The sequence below is a fragment of the Populus alba genome, chromosome 13, assembly GCF_005239225.2.
Source record: "Populus alba chromosome 13, ASM523922v2, whole genome shotgun sequence".
In the NCBI taxonomy this organism is placed as follows: domain Eukaryota; kingdom Viridiplantae; phylum Streptophyta; class Magnoliopsida; order Malpighiales; family Salicaceae; genus Populus; species Populus alba.
Genome location: NC_133296.1, coordinates 14,565,181 through 14,588,004, shown reverse-complemented (window position 1 = coordinate 14,588,004; position 22,824 = coordinate 14,565,181). Strand labels below are relative to the sequence as shown.

At 30.3% G+C, this 22,824-nt stretch overlaps 3 protein-coding genes across 3 annotated transcripts in view; all 3 read left to right on the top strand.

Moving 5' to 3' along the window:
- The window catches only part of LOC118033558 (epoxide hydrolase 2), a 32,664-nt gene extending 10,815 nt beyond the window's left edge, over positions 1–21,849 (top strand). The window contains exons 4-5 of the mRNA XM_073404124.1: positions 21,223–21,455; positions 21,508–21,849. Coding sequence (XP_073260225.1) covers positions 21,223–21,455; positions 21,508–21,757 — 483 coding nt within the window. The 3' untranslated portion in view covers positions 21,758–21,849. The remainder of the gene's footprint in view (positions 1–21,222; positions 21,456–21,507) is intronic.
- On the top strand, positions 7,750–9,046 carry LOC118033556 (protein ACCELERATED CELL DEATH 6-like). The gene is made up of 2 exons (XM_035038572.2): positions 7,750–8,361; positions 8,466–9,046. Exons 1-2 carry the CDS (start codon positions 7,773–7,775, stop codon positions 9,029–9,031), a joined length of 1,155 nt encoding a protein of 384 aa, XP_034894463.1. The 5' UTR covers positions 7,750–7,772; the 3' UTR covers positions 9,032–9,046.
- On the top strand, positions 15,740–16,783 carry LOC118033560 (steroid 5-alpha-reductase DET2-like). The gene has a single exon (XM_035038575.2). It carries the CDS (start codon positions 15,760–15,762, stop codon positions 16,654–16,656), a length of 897 nt encoding a protein of 298 aa, XP_034894466.1. The 5' UTR covers positions 15,740–15,759; the 3' UTR covers positions 16,657–16,783.
- Positions 21,850–22,824: the final 975 nt, after the last annotated feature.

Below are 22,824 nucleotides of genomic sequence, written 5' to 3'. Positions count from 1 at the left end.
TACTTTCAAAACTCCAAAAACAAGCTTTATCTTTTTTTTTAGTACCGTATAACCTTGATAAATTAATAATTTTCATTAAATAATATTTTTACAGTATCGACTTGAAAACCAAGATGGTAAATTAATAATTTGGTGAATTTATAAAATATATTTAAAAAGAAAATATATAGATCCCATTTGATGTATAAATTAATAATCTTATTATATATATATATATATATCAAAATTATATATACATGATTTTATAACATCTTATACTTGATTTTATTGAAATTAATATTTCTTTAGATCTTATCACTAACTTTTCGTAAGAAAAAAAAAAAATTATACAAAGTGATTATTGCTTTAAACATTTTTTTTTATTATTAATGTGGGTGTCTGAAGTAGTTTGTATGCACATCGACTAATCTCATGGGTCCTAAAATTAACAAACATATAAGTCTCTAGTAGCCATTATATTAGTAATCACATGACTCAAATCTAAGACCATAAAAGGAGTAAACTCCTTAGCCATGTTTGTTTCCTGAAATTAGTTTCCGGGAAACTATTTTCCAAACTTTCCTGTGTTTGTTTGTCATTAGAAAAGTTGGTCAGCGAAAAACACTTTCCGGTCAACAAAAAACACTTTCCAGTCAATTTTAGTCAAAGAAAACTTTGGCTTGGTTTTCAGGAAAGTATTTTCCCTTTAGCTGTGTTTGTTTTTCGGAAAGTGGTTTTCGGAAAATTTGACTTGGTTTTCAGGAAAGTGTTTCCCTGAAAAATTTGGGGGGAAAACACTTTTTGAAAGTTGTGAAAAATTTATAAATGTCATTTATTTGCTGATTATATCAAATTTGATTTCTCGAACTTTTGATTGCTATATATATTTTGTTTTGAATATTTATTTTTTCAATTTCATCTCTTAAAATTTTATTTTTATATTAACTCTGGTCCTTATTTTTATAATTGCTATTTGCTTTTTCCTTATCATTTTTTTTATTGAAATTTTTTATCTATCAATTTGGTCATTATTTTTTTTATTGTTACCTATTTTATTTGAAATAATTTATGAAATGTTGATTATTATTATTTTAATTTCTTCATCTTTCATTTTTTTTTTAATTTTTTAGATTTGATCTCTATTATTTTGATTATTATTTATTTTATTTGAGATAATTTATGAAATTTTTTTTTTTCAATTTCATTCTCATTCAACTTTTTAATTTGTAAGATTTGTTCCTTATTATTTTAATAAACTTGAGAAAAATAAAATATTAATAAATTATTTTACAACTCATTTTCCATAACATAACCAAATGCTGGAAAGTATTTTCCAACTTATTTTTCATTACACTACCAAACATTGAATAATACTTTCTTGGAATTCACTTTTCCCGGAATTCACTTTCTAAAAAAAAACTACTTTCCAGTAAACAACGGGGCCTTAGTTCAAAATTCTTTTTATTGGACCATCTATTAAATGGGCTTTAAACACTTTTGCACGAGTCAAGCTGAAGCACATATAACCAATGTATTTAACTTCATCTTCTTTTTCTCTTTTGATAACGTTTAATAATTTGCTCATTACTTAATAATTCTAAAGTTGTCTTTCTTTCTTTTCTATAGGAAGTTCAAAAGTTACTTAATATCTATATCATGATAGTTCACCACCTTAATTAAAATATAAAATTATTGAATGCTTTTATCATCTAGGTGTTACTTTAAATTTTTTAGAGCCATATTATTCAAAAACTTAGTTTTACAATGTTAAAAATAGTTTGTAATGGTACTTCCTCGAACATCTGTTGTCGAAGCCAAGACTGCTATATTCATTACATCTATAACAATAATCTTCTCTGGATCAAGGATTCCAATTTCGTATGATCCTGATATGAATCTTTAATATGGTGTTGGGGTAGTAAGAAAAACAATTTAATTTTTTATTGATGGGCGTGGCAGCTTCTCCGTAACATTTTTTCTCCTGGGTTTTTGGAAACTTGCAGCTTATCAAATCAGCTTCTTCATCTTCCTTTTCTTACTTTTCTGAAACAACTAGGCAAGAAAAGAGAAAAGGGGGGAGGACACGTCGAAGAAGATGAAGATTTCTTATGCTCTTCTCGGGGGGTTCGGTCTACGGTTTTCTCCTAATCAAGATTGATGTCAATTTGTTGTTAAGGTATTGTACGTAATTCCTTTTGTTGTGATTGATTTTAAGGTTGATTAAAAAGGCACCTGATACTAGCATCTTCAGTTTGGAACTAAACACTTTCAAACACAATCCACAGAGAAAAATGATACCAGATGTCTCAAGATTTGCCTTCTATATGTAAGTTTAACTATGGCACTTTTGGGATCCCTGTTTGGATATGGTTCGAGCTTTTTTTAGGTTAATTCTTGTTACCTTTCAATTTTAATGTTTGCTTCTGAGGATTAGAGTTAGGGTTTTTTTTTATGTGTTGTTCATCTCCTTTACTTTATTGGTGTTGCATCCCTCCCCTGCCTCTTCTGTAATGGGATTTTCTCTTGGAAAATCTTCAGCTACTTACTTGAACCATGTCAAAGAGATTTTTATTTGGCCCAACTTGATCAAACCTAAAATGTCAGTTTGTGTTGGACTGTATATGTCACACCCGACATCGCGGCGATCCTAAAAATATTATAATTCTTGGTGTGGAAAAAAAAAAGAACAGATTCTGGCATCCGGTTCTTTTAGAAAAATGTCTCGTTTGAGGAGTCACCACCTAGTGTTATGGTCACTAGGAACCCTAACTGGTCAACATAGATTCTATGACTCGGGATTGGTTACGTAAAAGGGAAGATATTATCACCCCTTAAACGTTCTGCCTAAGGCAGACTGCATTGTTGGTTTTGTCTTAAATTGCTAAATATTTATTAATTTATGCTGTGATGATTTGTTTAAAATATTCCTGACTCTGGCGCCAGTGAATATTCGAGCTCGAATAATTCCTGACTCTGGCGTTGGTAAAAATTCGTAACTACGAAAAAAATTAGATCAATATATTTTTTCCTACTCTAGCGCCAATAATTAAATAAAAAAAATAAATTTATTTTTAAGCATGCACATATTTTATTTTTCTAGCTAAATAAAATAAAAATACAACGAATAAAAATAATATAAATTTAAATCGGTATTTTTATTCCTGACTTTGACGTCAGTGAATAAACCAATAAATTTACATTATTTTTATTCATGCATACACGTTTTTTTAATTTTTTGTTTTTCCTATTTTTTTAATTGTTTTTAGCTGGGCCCAGCGCAGCCCACATGGGCTGGGCTGAGCCCAGCTGGCCCAGCCCGGCCACTGGCCCAAGCCAGTGGTCCGGCTGGGCAAATAACACGCGTGAGCTGGTTCACGCGTGTCTAAGTGTTCAGTGAATTTTCTCACGCGTGTCTAAGTGTTCAGTGAATTAAAATTCACATGAACAGTATGGCATGAATTAAAACTGAAAAGCGAGAGGAGATGAAGAGAAACTTACCTGTTGGCTGCGGCTCCTGAAGATGAAGACGAAGTTAAGGGCGGTTGGTGCTATTCCCTTTCTTAAGTTCTTCCTCTATTATTCCTTCTCTCTGCTTCTGGAGACGATCAACATGGCTGCAGGGGATTTTGACTCTGGGTCGTTCTTTTTTCCTCTGTTTTCCCAGTTCCCCTTTGTTCGTCTCTGCTGTCTTTCTTCTTCTCTCTGTTTTTGTTCGTGGTCTTCTTTTCTCCAGTCCAGTGCCCTTTCAGTCCCTGTGATGAAGAAAAGTGTACAGTGCTGGCTTCCCTCTCGAAATTGGGTCTCGTTTTTTTTTGCTCTGTTTGTGGCTATGTTTTTGGTTTGATTTTTCTGCAGGGATGAAGGCAATGGCAGAACCGGTTCTCCTCTCTGTTTCAGTCTTCTGCGTTCTGGGTCTCTCCTCTGATTTTCCTCCCTCTTTTTTCGTCCCCTTTTTTTTCGTCCCCTGATTCCTTGTTTTCTCCGGCTTTATAGCCACAGCATTCCACCGTTACCAGGTAATCAATTGACTGTTATTGCAGGAGTAATGGTGGCGGCCGGCAGCTGAAGAGTTTGAAGAAGATGAACAGTGCTGAGAAACGGCACCGTTTTTTGGTGTTTAATGGTTATTTTCATTTTGGCCCTTGAATTGTTAAACGTTTTGTAATTAAGCCCCTGGGTAAATTGTAATTGGACCCCTTCATTTCGGCGCCATTTTCAAAATGGTCCTTGGATTTTAATTTTTGCAATTTGGACCCCAATTAAACTCCAAACTTTGATATTTCTTCAATTAAGTCCCTGATTTCATTAATTTAATTAAATCCTAGTCCAATTAAGTATCAAAACTTATCAATTCTCCAATTAAACCCTTAATTGGATTAATTAAATTAATTCCAAGCTTAATTAAGTCTCAAAACTTATTAATTCTCCAATTAAATCCTTGATTGGATGAATTAAATTAATTTCAAGCTTAATTAAGTCTTAAAATTTTATCAATTCCCCAATTAAACCCTTAATTAAACAAATTAATTCCAAACTTAATTAGATTAATTCCAAAGTTTAATTAAACCCCAAAACTTCCAATCATGTTGCCCTTAACCCAAATTTTAATTCATTCTTCATTTATTTCATTTTACTTGTTTTTTCATCATCATCATTATTATTTTTTCATCAATTTTTTATCCTTTTCAGTAAATAAAATAATAAAAATAAAATGATCAAAAATTAGGTTATGACAGTATATATTGAGAAAGCTTGGCCAATATAATAGTGACTGTTATTTCCTGACAGAAGTATAGATGAATTGTATGGAGTTGATGTAATTAATATAATTCGTTGTTATATGATTCATGGGCATAATGTGAAGGTGCATAATGATTTGAAGTAAGGAGGAGATATAAAATGATATCATATTAATGGTGATTTAATTGTTTTTGGTTGAAAAGCATGTCTATATATTTTAAGATATTTGAGAATGGTATAGTAATTGTGTTTTTAAAATGTTTTTGTTTTAAATAATTTTTTTTTTAATTTTTTTTTATATTAAAATATTAAAATTATATAAAAACACACATTATTATTTATTCTTTGCATGGATTTTGTTAGAAACTTTATGAAACACCAAATTCTTTGAATAAACACCACGGTCATCAAACCCTTTTGATGCAATGTTTTTTTTTATGAAAGATCTAGCAAAATCTCTTTTAAAAACTATATATATATATATATATATATATATATATATTCAAAAAATATTCAAAATTATTTTTAAAACACGAGAAGATAAACCTTCAAGTTGTAAAAGATCAAAATATTAGAAAAATAGCTAGATTGAAAGATTTGATAAGATGAGATGAAAGACAAAAGAAGAAGAAGAGGTTATTGGTGCTTCAATTGATGACTTTCAATATTGTTATCCTCTAATTAGTATTAATAATACTTATTTTTATGGTAAGTGCCAAAGTGTAAGAAGTTGGTTGCAATTGCTTATGATACGAATAATGAAATTTATCCATTATATTTTTTTGATATAGAATAAGAGACAAACAAACCTAATTGCATTTTTAGAGATATTCATGTAACTCGATGCAATATGCCTCTAATATCTAAGAAAGAATTGATTGGTATGCAATATGATTTTTATATTTATTAAATACCAAAATAGTTTTATTGTGGATGAATGACTAATAATTAGTTTTTAATATATATATGTATATAGATTAATTACTTGGTATGAGAAGCTTGGAAAGCAGTAATAATTATCTGTAAAGGTGTCATAAAATGAGATATTATGTGGCCAACATCCCCCTTAATTTATGTTGTGACGAACTTCAAGAGATTGGGGAGGTTTAACGTCTTGAAACAACATTAGCGAAAGATGAAATTGCTTATCGTGAAAGTATTAAGGATGTTGGTCCATCCATGATCATTCCAAAATACTTTAAAAAACAACAATTATTTTACTTTAAATTACCCCATTAATAATCTCTTTGACCATCGATCTTGGTAAAAAGGCAAAAGAGAATTCCGAAGAGTGTAACTGAACCCATTAGATCTTGATTTTGTTTTCTAGATATCACTAGTTCGAGGATCATTAAAGATTTATATGGTTGTTAACTTCAAGGTTTTAAAAAATTAATCGAGATGCGATTAAACTGACTCAAATATCTATTATTAAAAAAAAAATAAAGGCAAAGGAGAAGACTATTCTCTTGATTACGAGTGTTCGGGTAAGTTAGTAAATTTTAAAAACATATCGCATATGTTCTGCACAATCAATCAAAATAAGTTGTACACTTCAAAAATTGGCAAAAGCAAGAGGGGATTAGCTCTTGGAAAGCGAAACTTGACAACTATTCTCTCGTCCCGACTTTGGAAATGAAAGATCGGAGTCTGGACGAAGTACCTTCCTAGCATCTAAGAGAACATCCATCTCCATCAATATCGACCACACCTTCATTTGACATCACATGAAATGGACAACGAAATTATGGAAGAAAATCAAACACAGACCGAGTCCACAAAAGACATAGACTAAGACTTTTTTTTCTGTTTTTTTTTTTTCCCAAACGAAAGCGATTTCATCCAATAATACTTCGCTGGCATTGTCTGAAAATTCAGCATCAGTGGCTTCTTCGACGACCTGGTCAGACAATAGCTAAAAAATATAAAAGGCAGACTCGTATAGGTAATTTAATTTACCCAAAACAGCTTTGGTAAAAGAAACACTAAACATTACCAGTAGATATTTAATTGAGAAAATTAGAGGTTACGGTTTGTATTATCAATAACCCATTGAAATGCTTAAGAATAAATACTAATAATTAGCAATTTAATTACAGCTTCTCATCATCCTGATGGCATCCCAGTACAGATCCCTCTACTTCTCAAAATCCTTTTGTATGTTGTGACCTTTAAAAAGTTAATTTTATAAACACCTAGGTTATTTTCCTATTTTCATTTTTCTCTTCACTCACCGAGGTTATTATAAAAAATACAAAGATATATATTATTTTAAATATATTTTTAAATAAAAAAATATTTAAAAAACAATTTTTACATACTCTATTAACTCTACAGAGAAAAAAATAAAAAAAAAAAGACTCCGTTACATGTCACAAAATCAGTTTTTGACATATTGTTAGGAGTGCTCGACACGTTTGTTTAGATAGTTTACAAAGTTGTAGTTTGTTATTAGGACACTATCGTTAAGTGTTATATATTTGTTTTTTAACTTATTTTTTAATTAAAAATATATTAAAATAATTTATTTTAAATTACTTTAAACATAACACATTAAAATAATTTAAAAAATATTAAATAAAAAATTAATTTAATGAGAAGAGGATGAGAGCTTCGAGCTAGAGAGATCTAAAAAATATACCAACTAGTTTAATTTTGAATCTTGCTATTGATATCAAATATCCGATTTGCATTGATATTAATATTGATGTGCGAATTAGTGAGCTAATTAAGATTACTAGGGATAAAATTAAAAAAAAAAACAAAAGTATCATCTGATAATTTAGTTGATCATAACTAATTTTTGAAGGTTTCTAAATAATATATATATATATATATAATATATATATATATATATATAGATTTGTGATAATGTCACAAAAAAAAAAGGAAAAAAAAGGGAAAAAAAAAGGAGTAAGATTCACGTTAGTTAAGATTCCATTGACATGCAGTCTGGTCTATTTAAATTATGTCTGATATGTATAGCTGATTCAACCAACGCCATATTTTCTTTTGCCATGTCTAGCGTAGCAATAAACATCCCGGGAGATCACATGGCAAATGCAATGATAGATAGTCAGTTGCATGAGTGTGTGAGGCAGAACATTAATACTGAGGAATTTAGAAGGCTTGTCCAGCAACGTTCAGCGGAGAAGCTTGTGACACCCTGCGGGAATACACTACTTCACGTAGCTGTAAGCTATGGAAGTGACAATATTACATCTTATCTGGCTCAAACGTTTCCTTCTCTAATCACCATCCAAAACAGCCAGAAGGACACCATCCTTCATCTTGCTGCCAGAGAAGGAAATGCCAGTCATACAATTAAATCTCTTGCGGAATCGAATCCGAGCTTGATGAGGAAGACAAATACAAAGGGAAACACTCCTTTGCATGATGCAGTGATCGCCGATAACAAAGAAGTTGCCGAACTCCTAGTTTCCAGAGATCCAGAAGTGGCCTATTACAACAACAAGAATGGCAAGTCTCCTTTATATCTGGCAGTTGAGAACGGCAATAAGAAAGAGATTCTTTATGATCTCTTGCATTTGAGAGTTTCGTTCCCTATAAGAAGAGAAGATGGTGATGCCCTACCAGAAGGAAAGTCACCTGTTCATGCTGCCATCAAGCAACGTAACAGAGGTGATCACAATTTCATTACTCACTAGAAAATGATTTACATACAAACAATTGTTGCAAAGCTATCATCTTTATATTCGTTTGAAACATTTTCTTTTGATTTTCAGATATTTTGGAGAAAATTGAAAAGGAAAAGCCAGAGCTATTACGTCTCACCGAGGAAGAGTTGGGAAATTCACTGCATTATGCATCATCCATAGGTTTTCTGGAAGGAGTTCGATTCCTATTAACGAATTTTCACGATGGTGCTTATGAAACAAACCGTCAAGGCGACTATCCTATCCATGTAGCATGCAAAAGTCACTCTGTTGATGCAGTGAAGGAATTTCTTGATAAATTCCCATATCCAAAAGAATTCCTCAATAAGAAAGGGCAGAACATTCTTCATGTAGCGGCCAAATATGGAATTAGCTGTGTGGTTAGGTACGTACTCAAACAGGACCAGAAGCTCGTCGCACCGCTGCTAAATGCGACAGATGAGGATGGAAATACACCTTTGCACTTGGCAGCACGTTATGGCCGATGCATGACTACATTTCTTCTTGTGCGTGACTGCCGCGTTGAACATTTCATTGTTAACAATGAAAATTGGACACCATATGAGTTGGCTGAAGATTTTTCCAAAAGAACTGAAGAGAAATACATAAAAACAGATGAAATGGTATGCTATTAATTTGATCATCATTTATCGAGCTACAAAATTCTATATATTTTAGGAGTATTACTGATTTAATATTTTGGTATCTGGGCTTCCTCTTTGTTGCCAGCGTGCCGAGGAACGAAAGCAGTTTGATTCAAATAACAGTACCCCTGCGCGCGAGATCGAGGTATTTACGTTTAGGATTATGATAAGTTTTTTTATTTAAGAAACAATATCTTTTATAAAATACTATCCAAAAAAAAAAAGAGAGAGGATGGATTAATAAATTTTTTTTTATTAAATAGATATCTTTTATATCTTTATTTCAATTAAATTATGAAAAGTTTTGTCCATATTTATTATTTTAATTGCTTTTAGTTTTTATGGAATAAAACCGTAGCTAAAAAAAATATTTTTTTTTCAAGAAAATCATCAATTAATTAATCTTTTATTTTTTTATTAAAACTTATTTATAAGATTATGATAGGTTGTTATTATAAAAAAAGAAAACAATTTTATAAAAACATTAGTAAAAAAAATGAACGTATTAATAAGGAAAATGGTTTTGATTAAAAAAAAATATAGATACCTTTTTTATTTTTATTTCAAATCAATTTAAATTATTTTTTTATCCTATAGAATTTAAATTATTTAAGAAAATTAATTTTTATTGTCATATAATTAAATAAAAAAATTAAAAGTATCTCGCAACACGAAATAAAAAATCTTCAATATATATATTATTTTAATCAAAACCATTTAATGTCAAATGACTTTTTTTCAAACATGAACCAGTTTCATTTGCTTAGATTGTTGTCTAGCCATAGCACACAGAGAGAGCACTGCATTTTAACATATAATATTATTATTATTTTTTGGACAGGGAAAAGAAATTGATTCAAATAAGATGGATACAAAAAAGGCATCACCAAAGGACGAAATACCGTTTGGGTATTTTCAGTTGGTATATTATTGCTTCTCTTCTTTCCTATTTTTGTTTTTTCCCTTGCCATCCCTAATCTTTTAAACTTCTAGTTCAAGCCCAATTGATTGAACTTGTATACCATTATATTAAAAAATTCTAAACCATTCCAGTAAATTACTTGTACTGGGAAAGGCATTTGAAGGTCAATGCTTTTGGATGCAATTGAGCAAGTGCCAAGAACTCATTAAACAATTAAGTTTTTAATTTCCCCCGTGCTATATATGCAGGTGATGACATTATCGATCTTATTCTTCAATTCCCGCCCTAAGAATTCCCTAAAGAAGTTTTTCCATGTTACTCCACTACCCATGTCAAAAGCAAAAGAGGAAACAAAGAGCATGACAGGGAATGTTCTAGTGGTAGCAGTGCTTGTTGCTGGAGTAACCTTTGCGGGTGCTATTCAATTGCCACAATTAAGTGATCGTCGTCATGCATTTAACAGCACTTATGACAATCTTCTGTATGTTTATTTGTTTTTCGATGTGGGGGCTTTATCTTCCTCTCTGCTGGCAGCTCTACTCCTTCTTTTGCCAGGCTTTAATTATCCCAGATTTCAAATCTCTGCAGTTGCGTTTTCAACTATGATGGTTTGTTTGGCTATTTTCATGATGTTCTGGGCGTTCCTTTTTTCTGTGAGAATAGCATTAATAGGACCTCATGGTTGGTTGTTAACAATCATCACTACAGGGGTGGCCGTTGTTTTTCCTTCGATTATTCTGCTATTTGTCAACCCATTTCTTCTACAAGCGCTCTTGCATTATATCTACTACGGCCTTTTTTTATTGTTTATCTACATTAGCGGCTGGCGGCTGCCTAATAAACTCTCTGATCTCAAGAGAAAGCTCTCTGATCTCAAGAGAAAGCTCAATCTTTAGTAGGATCAGAGGTCGGGATTCTGGGATCGATAACATCTTGGATTGTGTCTGGCTAGCGATTGTGGTAATAATTTTAACTTGTAATAACTCTTGAGTTTCCAATTGAATGTATGCGCACTTCTACTTTTATATATATATATATTTTTAAGCATGCATTTACGTACTAGACTCCTGTTGTTGGATTGAGTAAAAAAAAAAAACAATCAAATAATCAAATAAAGATATGAATGTTAATTAAAGTTATCAACAGCTTGGTTGGTCTGAACAGTATTAAAATGGCCGTCCCAAAATCATTGACACGGTGCATTACGATAAAATCAACAAACATCATGCCATCCCTGCATAATTAAAATTATATTGTTTTATTAATATATTTATCTTGTTTTATTAATTAAAGGTAGAATAGTATTTTTTTCCCCTGTTTGTATGTAGTTTGTGTTAATTAAATTACTTTAACATATAATTAACAATTTAATTACAGCTTATCATCATCTTTATGGCATCCCAGTACAGATCCCTCTACTTCTCAAAATCCTTTTGTATGTTGCCAGCTTTACAAAGTTAATTTTATAAAAACCTAGGTTATTTTCCTCTTTTCATTTTTCTCTTCATTCACCGAGGTTACTATAAACTTTTGCATGAAATTCTTAAATCATGTCATATAATAATGCAGCGACTAAAAATACTGTCATGTTATTATATAATATTGGAAATATGGTAATAATTGTTTTTTAATTTGAAATACATTAAAATAATTTTTTTAAAATTTTTAAAAATTATTTTTAACATTACCACATTAAAATAATCTGAAAATACTTAAAATATTAACTTAAAATTAAAAAAAATTAATTTTTTTTAAAAAGAAAAAAACTTCATAATTGAGTGCAACGTTAACCTCTAGTCATACCTAAATTGCCTCCATATAAATTAGTTTATTTACCAAAAATAAATTCTTAAAAAGGTTATTTGCACGCACCCTTTCTGTCTACTGACATATTTTAAAATTTTTTTTTTAATTTCTTGTGTGTTAAATATCCAAGTTGTCCTTACACCTAAAAAGTTAATTAATCGCTACTTTTATTTTATTTATTTATGTTTATTATTACTACTCCAAACACTGAAACCTAAGACCACCGTACTGAATATATAGAGGTATTTTTCTTCGATTACAGATCATTAGAATACGTCAATTTAATATCGAAAAAAAACAAAATAATATCTCAATTACTTTTTATGAAAAAAATAAATCAGAAAATGAAATTCAAATTTTGTAATTTTAACAGCGTCTACAAAAAAATATATATAAACAAAATGGGATCATTTTTTAAGAACTTACCTAAAAGCATTTTAATGAGAAAAACAAAATTGTTAAGAGTATTCCAAGCCATAACAAACGGATTCAAGGATAAATGAATGTTACGATTAATGTAGTATGTGATATTTTTATAAATATATATTTTAATTAAAAATATATTTTTTAATTTATTAACACCAGCATAGCCATTTAAAAAATACTATAAAAAACATTGATTTAATATAGTTTTCATAAAAAAACAATTTGAAAAGATATTTTAAAAAATGAGTGCAACAACATTACTAAATGAAAGCTAAATGGGCTTTGAATTTGGTCATTCGATTCGTGCATGATGCTGATTGATTTTCAAAATTTTTAATTTTTTGTTATTTTTCTTAAAATTAACAGAGAAAATTTCGACAAAATTGATCAAAAGTTATTGATTAATTTGAGTTAATTGAGAAATTAAAAGGGTTTTTTCTTTTATTTTTGTAGTATATGAACTGTTGTTATAATTGGTAATTGATTAGTGTCATAAAATCATGCAGACCAATTGGATTTGGGGTATTTATCTGCTTCAAACGTTGATCTTGGAATGTACCTGTAATCCTATAGCCATATTTTGTGATTTTTCTTAGCATTGATTAAATTTATTTTTTTATATTTTAAATTAGTGATTTTAGTGTTTTTAAATTATTTTAATATGTTGATATCAAAAATAATTTTTTTAAAAAATATATATTATTTTTAATATATTTTTAAATAAAAAATATTTAAAAAATAATTTTTACATAATCTACTAACTTTACATACAAAATCAGTTTGAGACATATAATTACGAGTGCTCGACAAGTTTGTTTAGATAATTTACAAAGTCATAATTAGTTATTATGACATTATTGTTTGACTAGATTTTAAATCTTATTTGAAAGTATTTTATTTTTGTTTTTTTTAATTATTTTTTATTTATAAATATATTAAAATAATGTATTTTAAATATTTCATATTAAAATAATTTAAAAAATATTAAAGAAAAAAATTAAAAATTTTAAAATATAAAAGAATATATTTTTTTTTAATTATGAATATTCAAACTAAGCTTATACAGGCACCTTAACTAATTATTTAAAACCTTGAGGATAATAATAAAATAAATTTTTTAGTAAGCTTGATATTTATAATATTTAATTTGATAATTTCTAAAAGACGTGGACTAGTTGAACCCAATTAAATAATATAAGATAAAAACATGCTAATTAAAGAACTCTAAAAGGCGTGGGGAAAGCACTGTAGCTTCCCCGCGCCTTTTAATTATACTTATATATAATAATAATAATTATTATTATAATTATTATATATAATAATTATAATTATAATTATAATTATATTATTATATTGTAATATATATTATTTTTCTTTTTCATTTTTTTTTCTGTATTTGTTTTGGTTTTTTATGCCTTTATGGTTTTTTTTTGGCTTCTTTCTTAGTTTTTTTTTCTTTTCATTTTTTTTGTTTAATTTAGTTTGTTAATTGATCTCGAGTTTGACGGATTAACCTGGTTTGACGAGTTAACTACATATTTTATTTTTTTTGTTTTTTTTTTGTTTTTAATTAATTTTTTTCATTTAGTTTAGTTTATTAATGTTAAATTTCTTCTTATTTAATCAGACTTTCATGACACGTATTGCAAGCTTGACAGGTTAACCCGTCAATTTTTTTTTCTATTTAGTTATTAAACTTTCATGACGCGAATCTAAGGTTTGACGGGTTATCCTGATTTGAAAGGTTAATAAAAACTCTAAAACGCATAACCTTTTCACAATAGCTAAAGCTTTTTTTTTTTTTGCAGTTTTTTTTCGTTTTTTTCTTCTGTGACATTTTTTTTTGTCGTTTTTGGTTTTTTTTTTCGTGTAGCATTTTTTTTTAAAATGTTTTTTCACTGTAACAACTTTTTTTTCTTTTTCTTTTTGTTTTTTTTAACGCGTGGGTTTTTTACTGTAGCTGCTTTTTTTTTTCCTCGCTTTTGTTTTTTTCTGTTTTTTACATATAATGTATCACTGTGCACACAGTGAAAACACTTGACTTCTTTTTTCGTTTTTGTTTTTCCTTTTTTTTTTTCATTTTGCCCATGGGTTTTTTTTTGTTTTTTTCTTTGTGTTTTTTTTTTCTTTTAATGAATTGTTTTTTGTTTAATTTAGTTTGTTAATGTGAAAAAAAAAATTAATTTAGTTATTATACTTTTATTACACGGATTTCGGTTTTTTTTTATATATTAAAATGGTTGAGGGACTAAGCTTTGTAGCTTTAAAAAAAAAAAAAAAAACACTATGGATTACTACAGTGTTTTCCTTACATGATTTTTGTTTGGCTGCAGTGTTTCCCCCACATGTTTATTTTTAAAATTATCTTTGTTAAATTTATTTTTTTAATATTGAGTTGGTTGAGAATTTAACTTTAGCTTTCCCCACGTTTTTTCATTATAATTATTATTATATTGTATGACTGTTTTTTTCTTTTGTTTTTTTTAATCTTTTTTAATGAATTTTTTTTGTTTGATTTAGTTTGTTAATGTTATTTTTTTTTATTTAGTTATCATATTTTCATGATACGAATCTCGAGTTTGATGGGTTAACATGATTTGACGAGTTATTTTTTTCATTTAATTTAGTTTGTTAAAGTTAATTTTTTTTCTATTTACTTACCAGACTTTCATGACACGTATCCTGGGCTTGATAGGTTAACTTGGTTTGATGGGTTAACCCGGTTAATTCTGGGTAAAGCCGTCATTTTTTTTTCTATTTAGTTATCAAACTTTCATGACACAAATCCCAGGTTTTACGGGATAATCTGGTTTAAAGGGTTAACCCAATTAATTCAATTTCTTTTTCTTTTTCTTCATTAGTTTTTTCCTTTTTATTGATTTTTAATTAATCTATTTAATTATCACACTTTTATGACACGACCTTATAGCCAGATCCACATCCAATTTTCTTGGGTCAGGAGTTACAGTCAGGCTCACTTAAACTTGGGTCATGCAAGTTTAATTTTATTATTAATATTATAAATATTACTCTTAGGTCATACATTGTAGTAAAACCTAAGATTCTTGAGTGTAACTTTGCAGAAAAACCCAAGATTTTTATTTTTTATATATATTTTTTATACAACAAAATTACCCGTAGCATCGCGCGGGTATCAAAGCTAGTATAAGATAGAACAAGTACATGGGTATTGAATTACTGGATTTACTTGGTGCCTACGACATGTACCAATTACAAATGACCGTCAGATTTGACATAGAATCCTGATATAATAAAGTACGATAGTACTGAATTACTGGATTTATTTTGTGCCTAGAGCATGTGCCAATCACAAATGGTATTTGGACAAGTTGGGATATATATATATATATATATATATATATATTATATATATATATATATATATATATATAAAATTTTGTATTAAATAATAAATAATAGTAAGATAATAAACGACTGAAATCTAACAAATAATTTATAGATAATTAAATTCCTTACTTAATGATAAATGAGTAGATATTGAAATCAAAATATAACATTTTCATCTCTACTGGAGTTGCAAGTCATGGTGTGCTATCATGATGCTCCATTTTTCTTCTATAAAATGCCTTTTTTTAGTACATCATCACTCCAAATCTATCATAAGCAACAAACTAAGCAAGCAACAATGGCCTTGTTAGACCAGAGTTTCTTTCATTACAGCCTCCTAGCTTACTACCTCCTAGGACCCCCTACCTTCATTGCCCTAAGGTTCTTTCAATTCCCATATGGCAAGCACAACCGTCTAGGATGGGGCCCTACAATTCCTCCACCTTTGGCTTGGTTTATCATGGAAAGCCCCTCCATTTTGCTCCCCCTCATCCTCTTTCCCTTTGGCCAACACTTCACAAATCCCAAAGCTCTACTTCTCATGTCTCCTTATCTCCTCCACTACTTCCACCGCACTTTCATCTACCCGCTTCGCATTTACCAAAGCACCTCTCACCAGAATACCAAAACCACCATTGGTTTCCCGTTGATTTTGACCTTCAACGGATTTTTGACTCAAGCATTGAATACTTGCATACAGGCTAGGTGGGTTTCTCATTATAAAAGTGATTATGATAGTGATGGAGGTTTGTTTTGGTGGAAATTCTTTGGTGGATTGGTGGTTTTTCTGTGGGGCATGAGGATTAATATGTGGGCTGATACGGCTTTGTTGGTTTTGAAGAGGGAAAGTGGTGGATATAAGGTGCCGAGAGGAGGGTGGTTTGAGCTGGTAACTTGTCCTAACTACTTTGGAGAGATTGTGGAGTGGCTTGGATGGGCAGTGATGACTTGGTCATGGGCTGGGTTTGGTTTTTTCCTCTATACATGTTCTAACTTGGTGCCTAGGGCATGTGCCAATCACAAATGGTATTTGCAGAAGTTTGCAGAGGATTATCCCAAGAATAGAAAAGCTGTGATCCCTTTCTTCGTTTAGTTATTGATAGAATTGCGTAGAAGGAAGAATTTGAAGAAGTAGAAGATATTATTAGCTGTTATGTTAATATATATATGTGTGTGTGTGTGAACAATAAAATTCCAATACCTGAAGAGCTTTTAGTTAATTTAACTCATGCAAAATATCAACGGGGATCCGTTGCCCACCTTAACAGATCCAAACACAACGTTAACCGCCATAACGAGTTAACGACCACCTAGAAAAACAGAGCGAAAGTCTCCAAATAATCTCTATTAATACACAAATATTAGAGAAACACAAAATTTTGCATCAAATCATCAACAATGGCATCCTCCTTTGATTCATTCAACCCTGAAGGATATCAAAATGACCCCACAAAGCAGCATGTCCAACGTGATTATGATGGTGGCTACATAGGTGATGACACATCTTTCCCCGGGGCAACACCATTCGCTCAAGAAAATTTCTTCAATGACAACATGCATTCTTCTGAGGTGTATGGGTTTGTCCTGAATTTGCCTCAACTTTTGAGTCTGAGGTGTTTGAGACTAGTGGTGGTGGTGGTTTTATGATGATGATGGTTTTTTATGTTTCTGATGGGCCGCTTCTGCCTGCAGGAGTTAGGAGCCAAATTCCGTGAGTGGCGCAAGTGAGTTTTGTTTTTGTTTGTGGAATAGGGTTATATTTGCTTTCTTGATTGGATCTGGATTTGAGTATTGTACATTTGGAATTTGCAATGGGGCTATGGTTTAATGACTGGGGAGGTGGAGTTTGGATGAGAAAATTTGATATATATAATTTTGATTGGCGTTTGATGTTTGAGAATTAAGGTGATCTAATTATGTAGGATGATTTAATTGAAGATAAGCATCGAATTTGTAAATTTGGGATCATCTCATTCTGTTTTTATTATTATTATTATTATTGGAATAGATTAATTATCATTAGAATTGGCCTTGGGAGACCATGAAAGGGAAAGTTGATGATGATGGGAGCCTAAACCTTCTGTTGGTGGAAGCAGCAAGGCATTGATTTTAAAATCTTGTTCTTGAGACATTGCCAGTTTACTGAATACCAAGTTTTTAGTTAGAATTGAAATGGGTTTGAACTATCAAATTAAACTTTTTTTTTTTCACTGAAGAATTGATTGGTATATATAGAAATCTGTCACTCAAAGGCTTTTTGAATGTCGTCTCGTAAAACAGTTAGAGTTCATCTTTCCATCAATTCTTTTATTGTTCCCTGATTTTGGTTGATATGAAGCAACGAGAGTACTAAAACCTCTTTGATTTTTACATGCTGCTAATTTTGCATTACACCATACTTGTATTGCACCATGGCCAATTCAAAATCGTAATGTGAAAGAGGGCTTCTAATTGTTATAGGTTCATCGGAATATTGGCGAAATCTTCCAGACTAATCTTTGTTTTTTCTTGATCATCTATACTGTATTTCTCTAATTGTCTTTTTGACATCTTAGAGATGTTTTCAGCCTTCTTTTATGAGAGAAGGCAGCAGAATTGTGAAACCAACGAAGCTCGGAACAGAGAAAGAGAGAAGGTAAAATTTATGTAAAGACACTTTTCCATTGTTTCCTCCCTATTTCTTTCGATGTTCAGATCCGTGCTCAAGTTTTCTACATTCCTTCCAGCTTTACTATGAGGTTAAACATATGGATGTGCTTTTCTGCAGCTGTACTTGGCAAACCAAGAGAAGTTTCACAAAGAGGCAGATAAACATTACTGAAAAGCCATTGCAGAGATCATTCCTCGAGAGGTGCCAAGTATTGATAAAAGAAGGGGTAGAAAAGATGATGAAAAGAAACCTTCCATTGCTGTAATTCAGGTCCAAAGCCTGGAAAACCCACTGATCTCTCAAGGATGATCTCTTAATTATACTTTTAAATATCCTGCTGAAAATAATTTATAATATATATATATATATATATATTATGAATGTCATTTTGAACTTCAAAATTTTAATCCTCCTAAATTTGATTTTTTATGGGCCAAGCATGAATGCCCATGGACCATTGTCTGATTAAAACGGGCCTTGATTACAGCTTCTAAAATTTCGTTTAAGAATGAAAAAGCCCATGGATCATTGTAAGATTAAGATGGGCCTTGACTAGAGTTTAAAAAGGTGGTCCATGAATAAAATCCCATCGATCATTGTAAGATTAAAATGGGCCAAGTGAGACAACAACATGCAAAGGAGGCTTTGGATATTTTAATTGGCCCCTCTACTGGTAAGAAATATTTAATTAGGTCCTTAATATATGGTTGCATTCTGTCCTTCTATAGCACTTAATAGTTGACAAATGATATTGTGAAACATGTACTTGAATCAGATTAGAATTTCATGTTTTTAATAAAATATCAAATAATTTTTGCTAAATATAAGAAAGAAAAATCTAAAAATAAAATTAAATAAAATATTATCAACGTGTCTCAATATCATTCTATCAATTATTGTTACCGAGTTTCCATTTTTACAAAGACAAAAATTGATGATTTTAAATTCTGAGAAGTTTAGTTTAAGTAGTCAGGTTCTAGATTTATTTTTTAAAAATTAATAATTTAAATTTTATAAACTTCAAAACTATTAAAAACTTACATGACAATGAAACAACAAACTTTCTGCTGGCAGTTATTGGGTTTCCATTTCTAAAAGACAAACGAAAATGAGCATATTTATATTTCCATTTCAATCTCCAACTCGAACTCCAACATCTTTATTACTGCAATTCAACAACAACTTCACTTGTTGTCCTATTAAATATTTTTTATATCGCCGGATAAAATAGATTAGGGCTGAGAAATAATTATTCCGCTTGTAGTTTTGGATTATTTTTAGAAGTATTTTGAATTAATATATTGATTATTAATATTATAAGCGTGTTCATTAGATATTATAGATGAAAATAGATTAAAAAATAAATTTTTAGATCTAAAAACTTTTACATGATTTTTTACCATTATTTTAGTGCACACGAAAACTAAATGAGTGGTTCTTTAAAAAAAAAAAATTAAGCCATGTATGGTGAGCCACTTAGGCCCATATACCTAGTTTTTTTTTTTTTTTTTTACTTTAATTTTTTTTTCTTTGATTTAAATTTAATAGAGTTAAAATATGTTTTGGGATTTTTCTTTAATCATTTCGCTATTACTTTCTCAAGTAATAGTATCGGTGATCGTGCTGTGAATCTAAATGTTGATTATGAAAAGGCAAAGTTACCACCCAGGATTTAACCATCGAGTACAATAGAGTAAGGTTTCTTTATTTGATAGAGTTAATTTCAGGAAAAAATTATAGCAAGATAAAAAAATGACCTATCTATGTAACCAAAATTTTTTATAATGTTATTTATTTGTATTAAAGTATTTTAAGTTTTACAAATATATGAAAATGGCTTGCTTGAAATGATTTTCATGTTTATCAAAATTGAAGTTATTTCATATTCACCTCTACGATATATATAATAGATGTTTGAAGACAAAAGTTTAAGATTACATGAATAATCTATAATTTGAGTTACTAGTGTTTTAAATTTTGAAAACTAATCAACGTAAAAAGCTCAATTAAAAAAAAAATTTATGGCGGGACAAGAGCAACAATGTGCTTGCTAGTAAAGTGGGAAAATCATAATGCAACTATGTAAGTTTAAATTAATTAATGATATATTATTGTAAGTTTATATTCTTTTATTTTATTATCTAATTTCTATTTAACAAATTTGTGTACTAGATTGTGTGATTTTTTATTTGATGCCCATAAACAATCAATTAAGAAGGCCATCTTAGATAACCAAGAGAAGTGGAAAAAGCTATAAACTAAGGCCTATCACATAAAGTAATTGGGCATTGAATCAACAATTTGTGATTTCAAAAACTTTTACAAAGCATTCACAATATATTAACTGCATATCATAGGTCTCTTTTTGGCCTGTTTCCTAGGGAGTCTTTTGTGGGGTAATTGAGCAGAATTTGTTTTTTTTTTTTAAAAAAAAAAAAAACTTTCCTTGAGGATGATGCGCAAATTAAACATTAACTCAAACTCAGACCCCCCCCCTAACATTAGAAAGGGCAAGTCCTGCAGACACACAGATATATATATATATATATATATATATATATATATATATGTGTGTGTGTGTGTGTGTGTGTGTGTGTGTGTGTGTGTGTGAATAGAAAAATGTGTTTTTATCTAAATGTTGGATATCTGTTGCCGTTCATCATGAAGGCCTAGTAATTGCTCGCGAAGTACTTGGAAGAAAAACAGAAAGTGGAAAAAAAACCCTCCAAAGAATCTCTATTAGCAACAAAGAGTCGAAAAGCTTCCAATTTTGATCTTATGTGCATATATACATAAATGTAATGCTTTGATGTTGGCACCAGGTTTTTCTTATTGGGAAGGATTTTGGATCTATAACAGCATATCTAGTCGCTGTTGTGCACCCTGAGAGGGTTTCATTTATCTCCTGTGTATTTGATACTTGCCTTTCAGATCCTAGAGTGAGTTTTTGGTGATAATGATAATTACAATTCATTGTTGATCTTGCCTGTTTTCTCTAAACAAACACAGGAACCAGGTAGAGCTGAAGCAGATTTCGGACGCTTAGATGTCAAGACAGTGGTAAGAAACGTATACATTCTCTTTTCTGGAACTGAACCACCAACAGCTAGAGATGACCAGGAAATCATGGACTTGGTTGACCCATCTACTCTGCCACCGTGGTTCTCCGAAGAAGATCTTGCAGCTTATGCATCATTATACGAGAAGTCTGGATTTCGTTTTGCATTACAGGTTCCTTACAGGTAACCAGTAAAGTCGTCTACGATAAGAGGGATGACATGGAATTCGATGCAGGTCTTTAGGCATAGATTGTGGAATTACTAATCCAAAAGTTACAGCACCAACATTACTGATCAATGGCCAGAAGGACTATCTCCTAAAGTTTGCAGGTATGGAGGACTACACAAGAAGTGAGCAACTGAAGCATTTTGTACCGGATTTGGACATTGTGTTCCTTGATGAAGGGAACCATTTTGTTCATGAGAATCTCCCAAAGCAGGTGAATGAGCTGATCATTACCTTCCTCACCAAACATTGTAACTGAAGATTATATTCTATGACCATTTCAAGTGTTACGATGGTTTCCAGCTGAGGTACAGAGTGCCTCGCAACTTGTGTTAAGCTGATATGATGTATCGAACTATGTTTGTTTGAAATAAGATATTTTCATCTTTTAATATCTGATTTTGGTTAATTTCCCATTTATCCTATTTTCATTTGCAATGGGCAATTGTTGAATTACACGAGAAGAAACAGAAATTAAAGATTACAAAGGATCTCAACCAATTTTAAAATCTCATGTGACCTGATAAAACAATCATAACTTTGTTAATCTCTCTTAATCTGATAAAAAACAATGTACAAAATTGTTTAACAATGATAAAAAATAATACAGCCTGCGACGAAACAGAGGCATCTAACTAATTATTTTCCAAATACTTTCCATGGTAGAAGTTAACCATTGTAATAGTAGGAATGATTTTTTAGGGTTTAGTAATCATATGTTTTTGCCATTTTATCTTATCTTTTTGTGCTCAAAACTCTTCTAAGAAGCATATATACTCATAATTTTTTATTTTTCTTCAAATCTGATATTATATTAAGAAAATCTTCTTCTTTTTTATGTTTTTGTTTTTTGATCTTGATTCTGCATGTATGTACTATAGCGGGAGTATAAATCTTGTCTGTCCGTCCTGTTAGACAGCTTCGCATGTCTATAATTAGGAGTTGATGGGGTGTGTAAATGAATTGTCTTCTGGTGTATTTCTTCAGGAACCTTTTGTTGGATGGTTGAGTGCAGATGCCATCTAGAAAACACATTTCGCCAATGTACTGTAATACTTTTAATGATTCATCTCAATACTTGATGTTTTGCAACAATATTAGTCGTGTGATGACGTGGGACTACATGTCTCCGTGAGCGGCAGTTTAGCATAAACTGAAATGTAAGATATACTTGACATTGATTATTGAAGCCATAAATATTTAATTTTATATATTATAGAAAACTTGCAATCAAAACTAAAAACTAACATATATGTTAAGCATATATCTAAATTTGTAGAAAAAAATTGAAAAAAACAATCATTAATTTTAATTAAAAAATAAAGT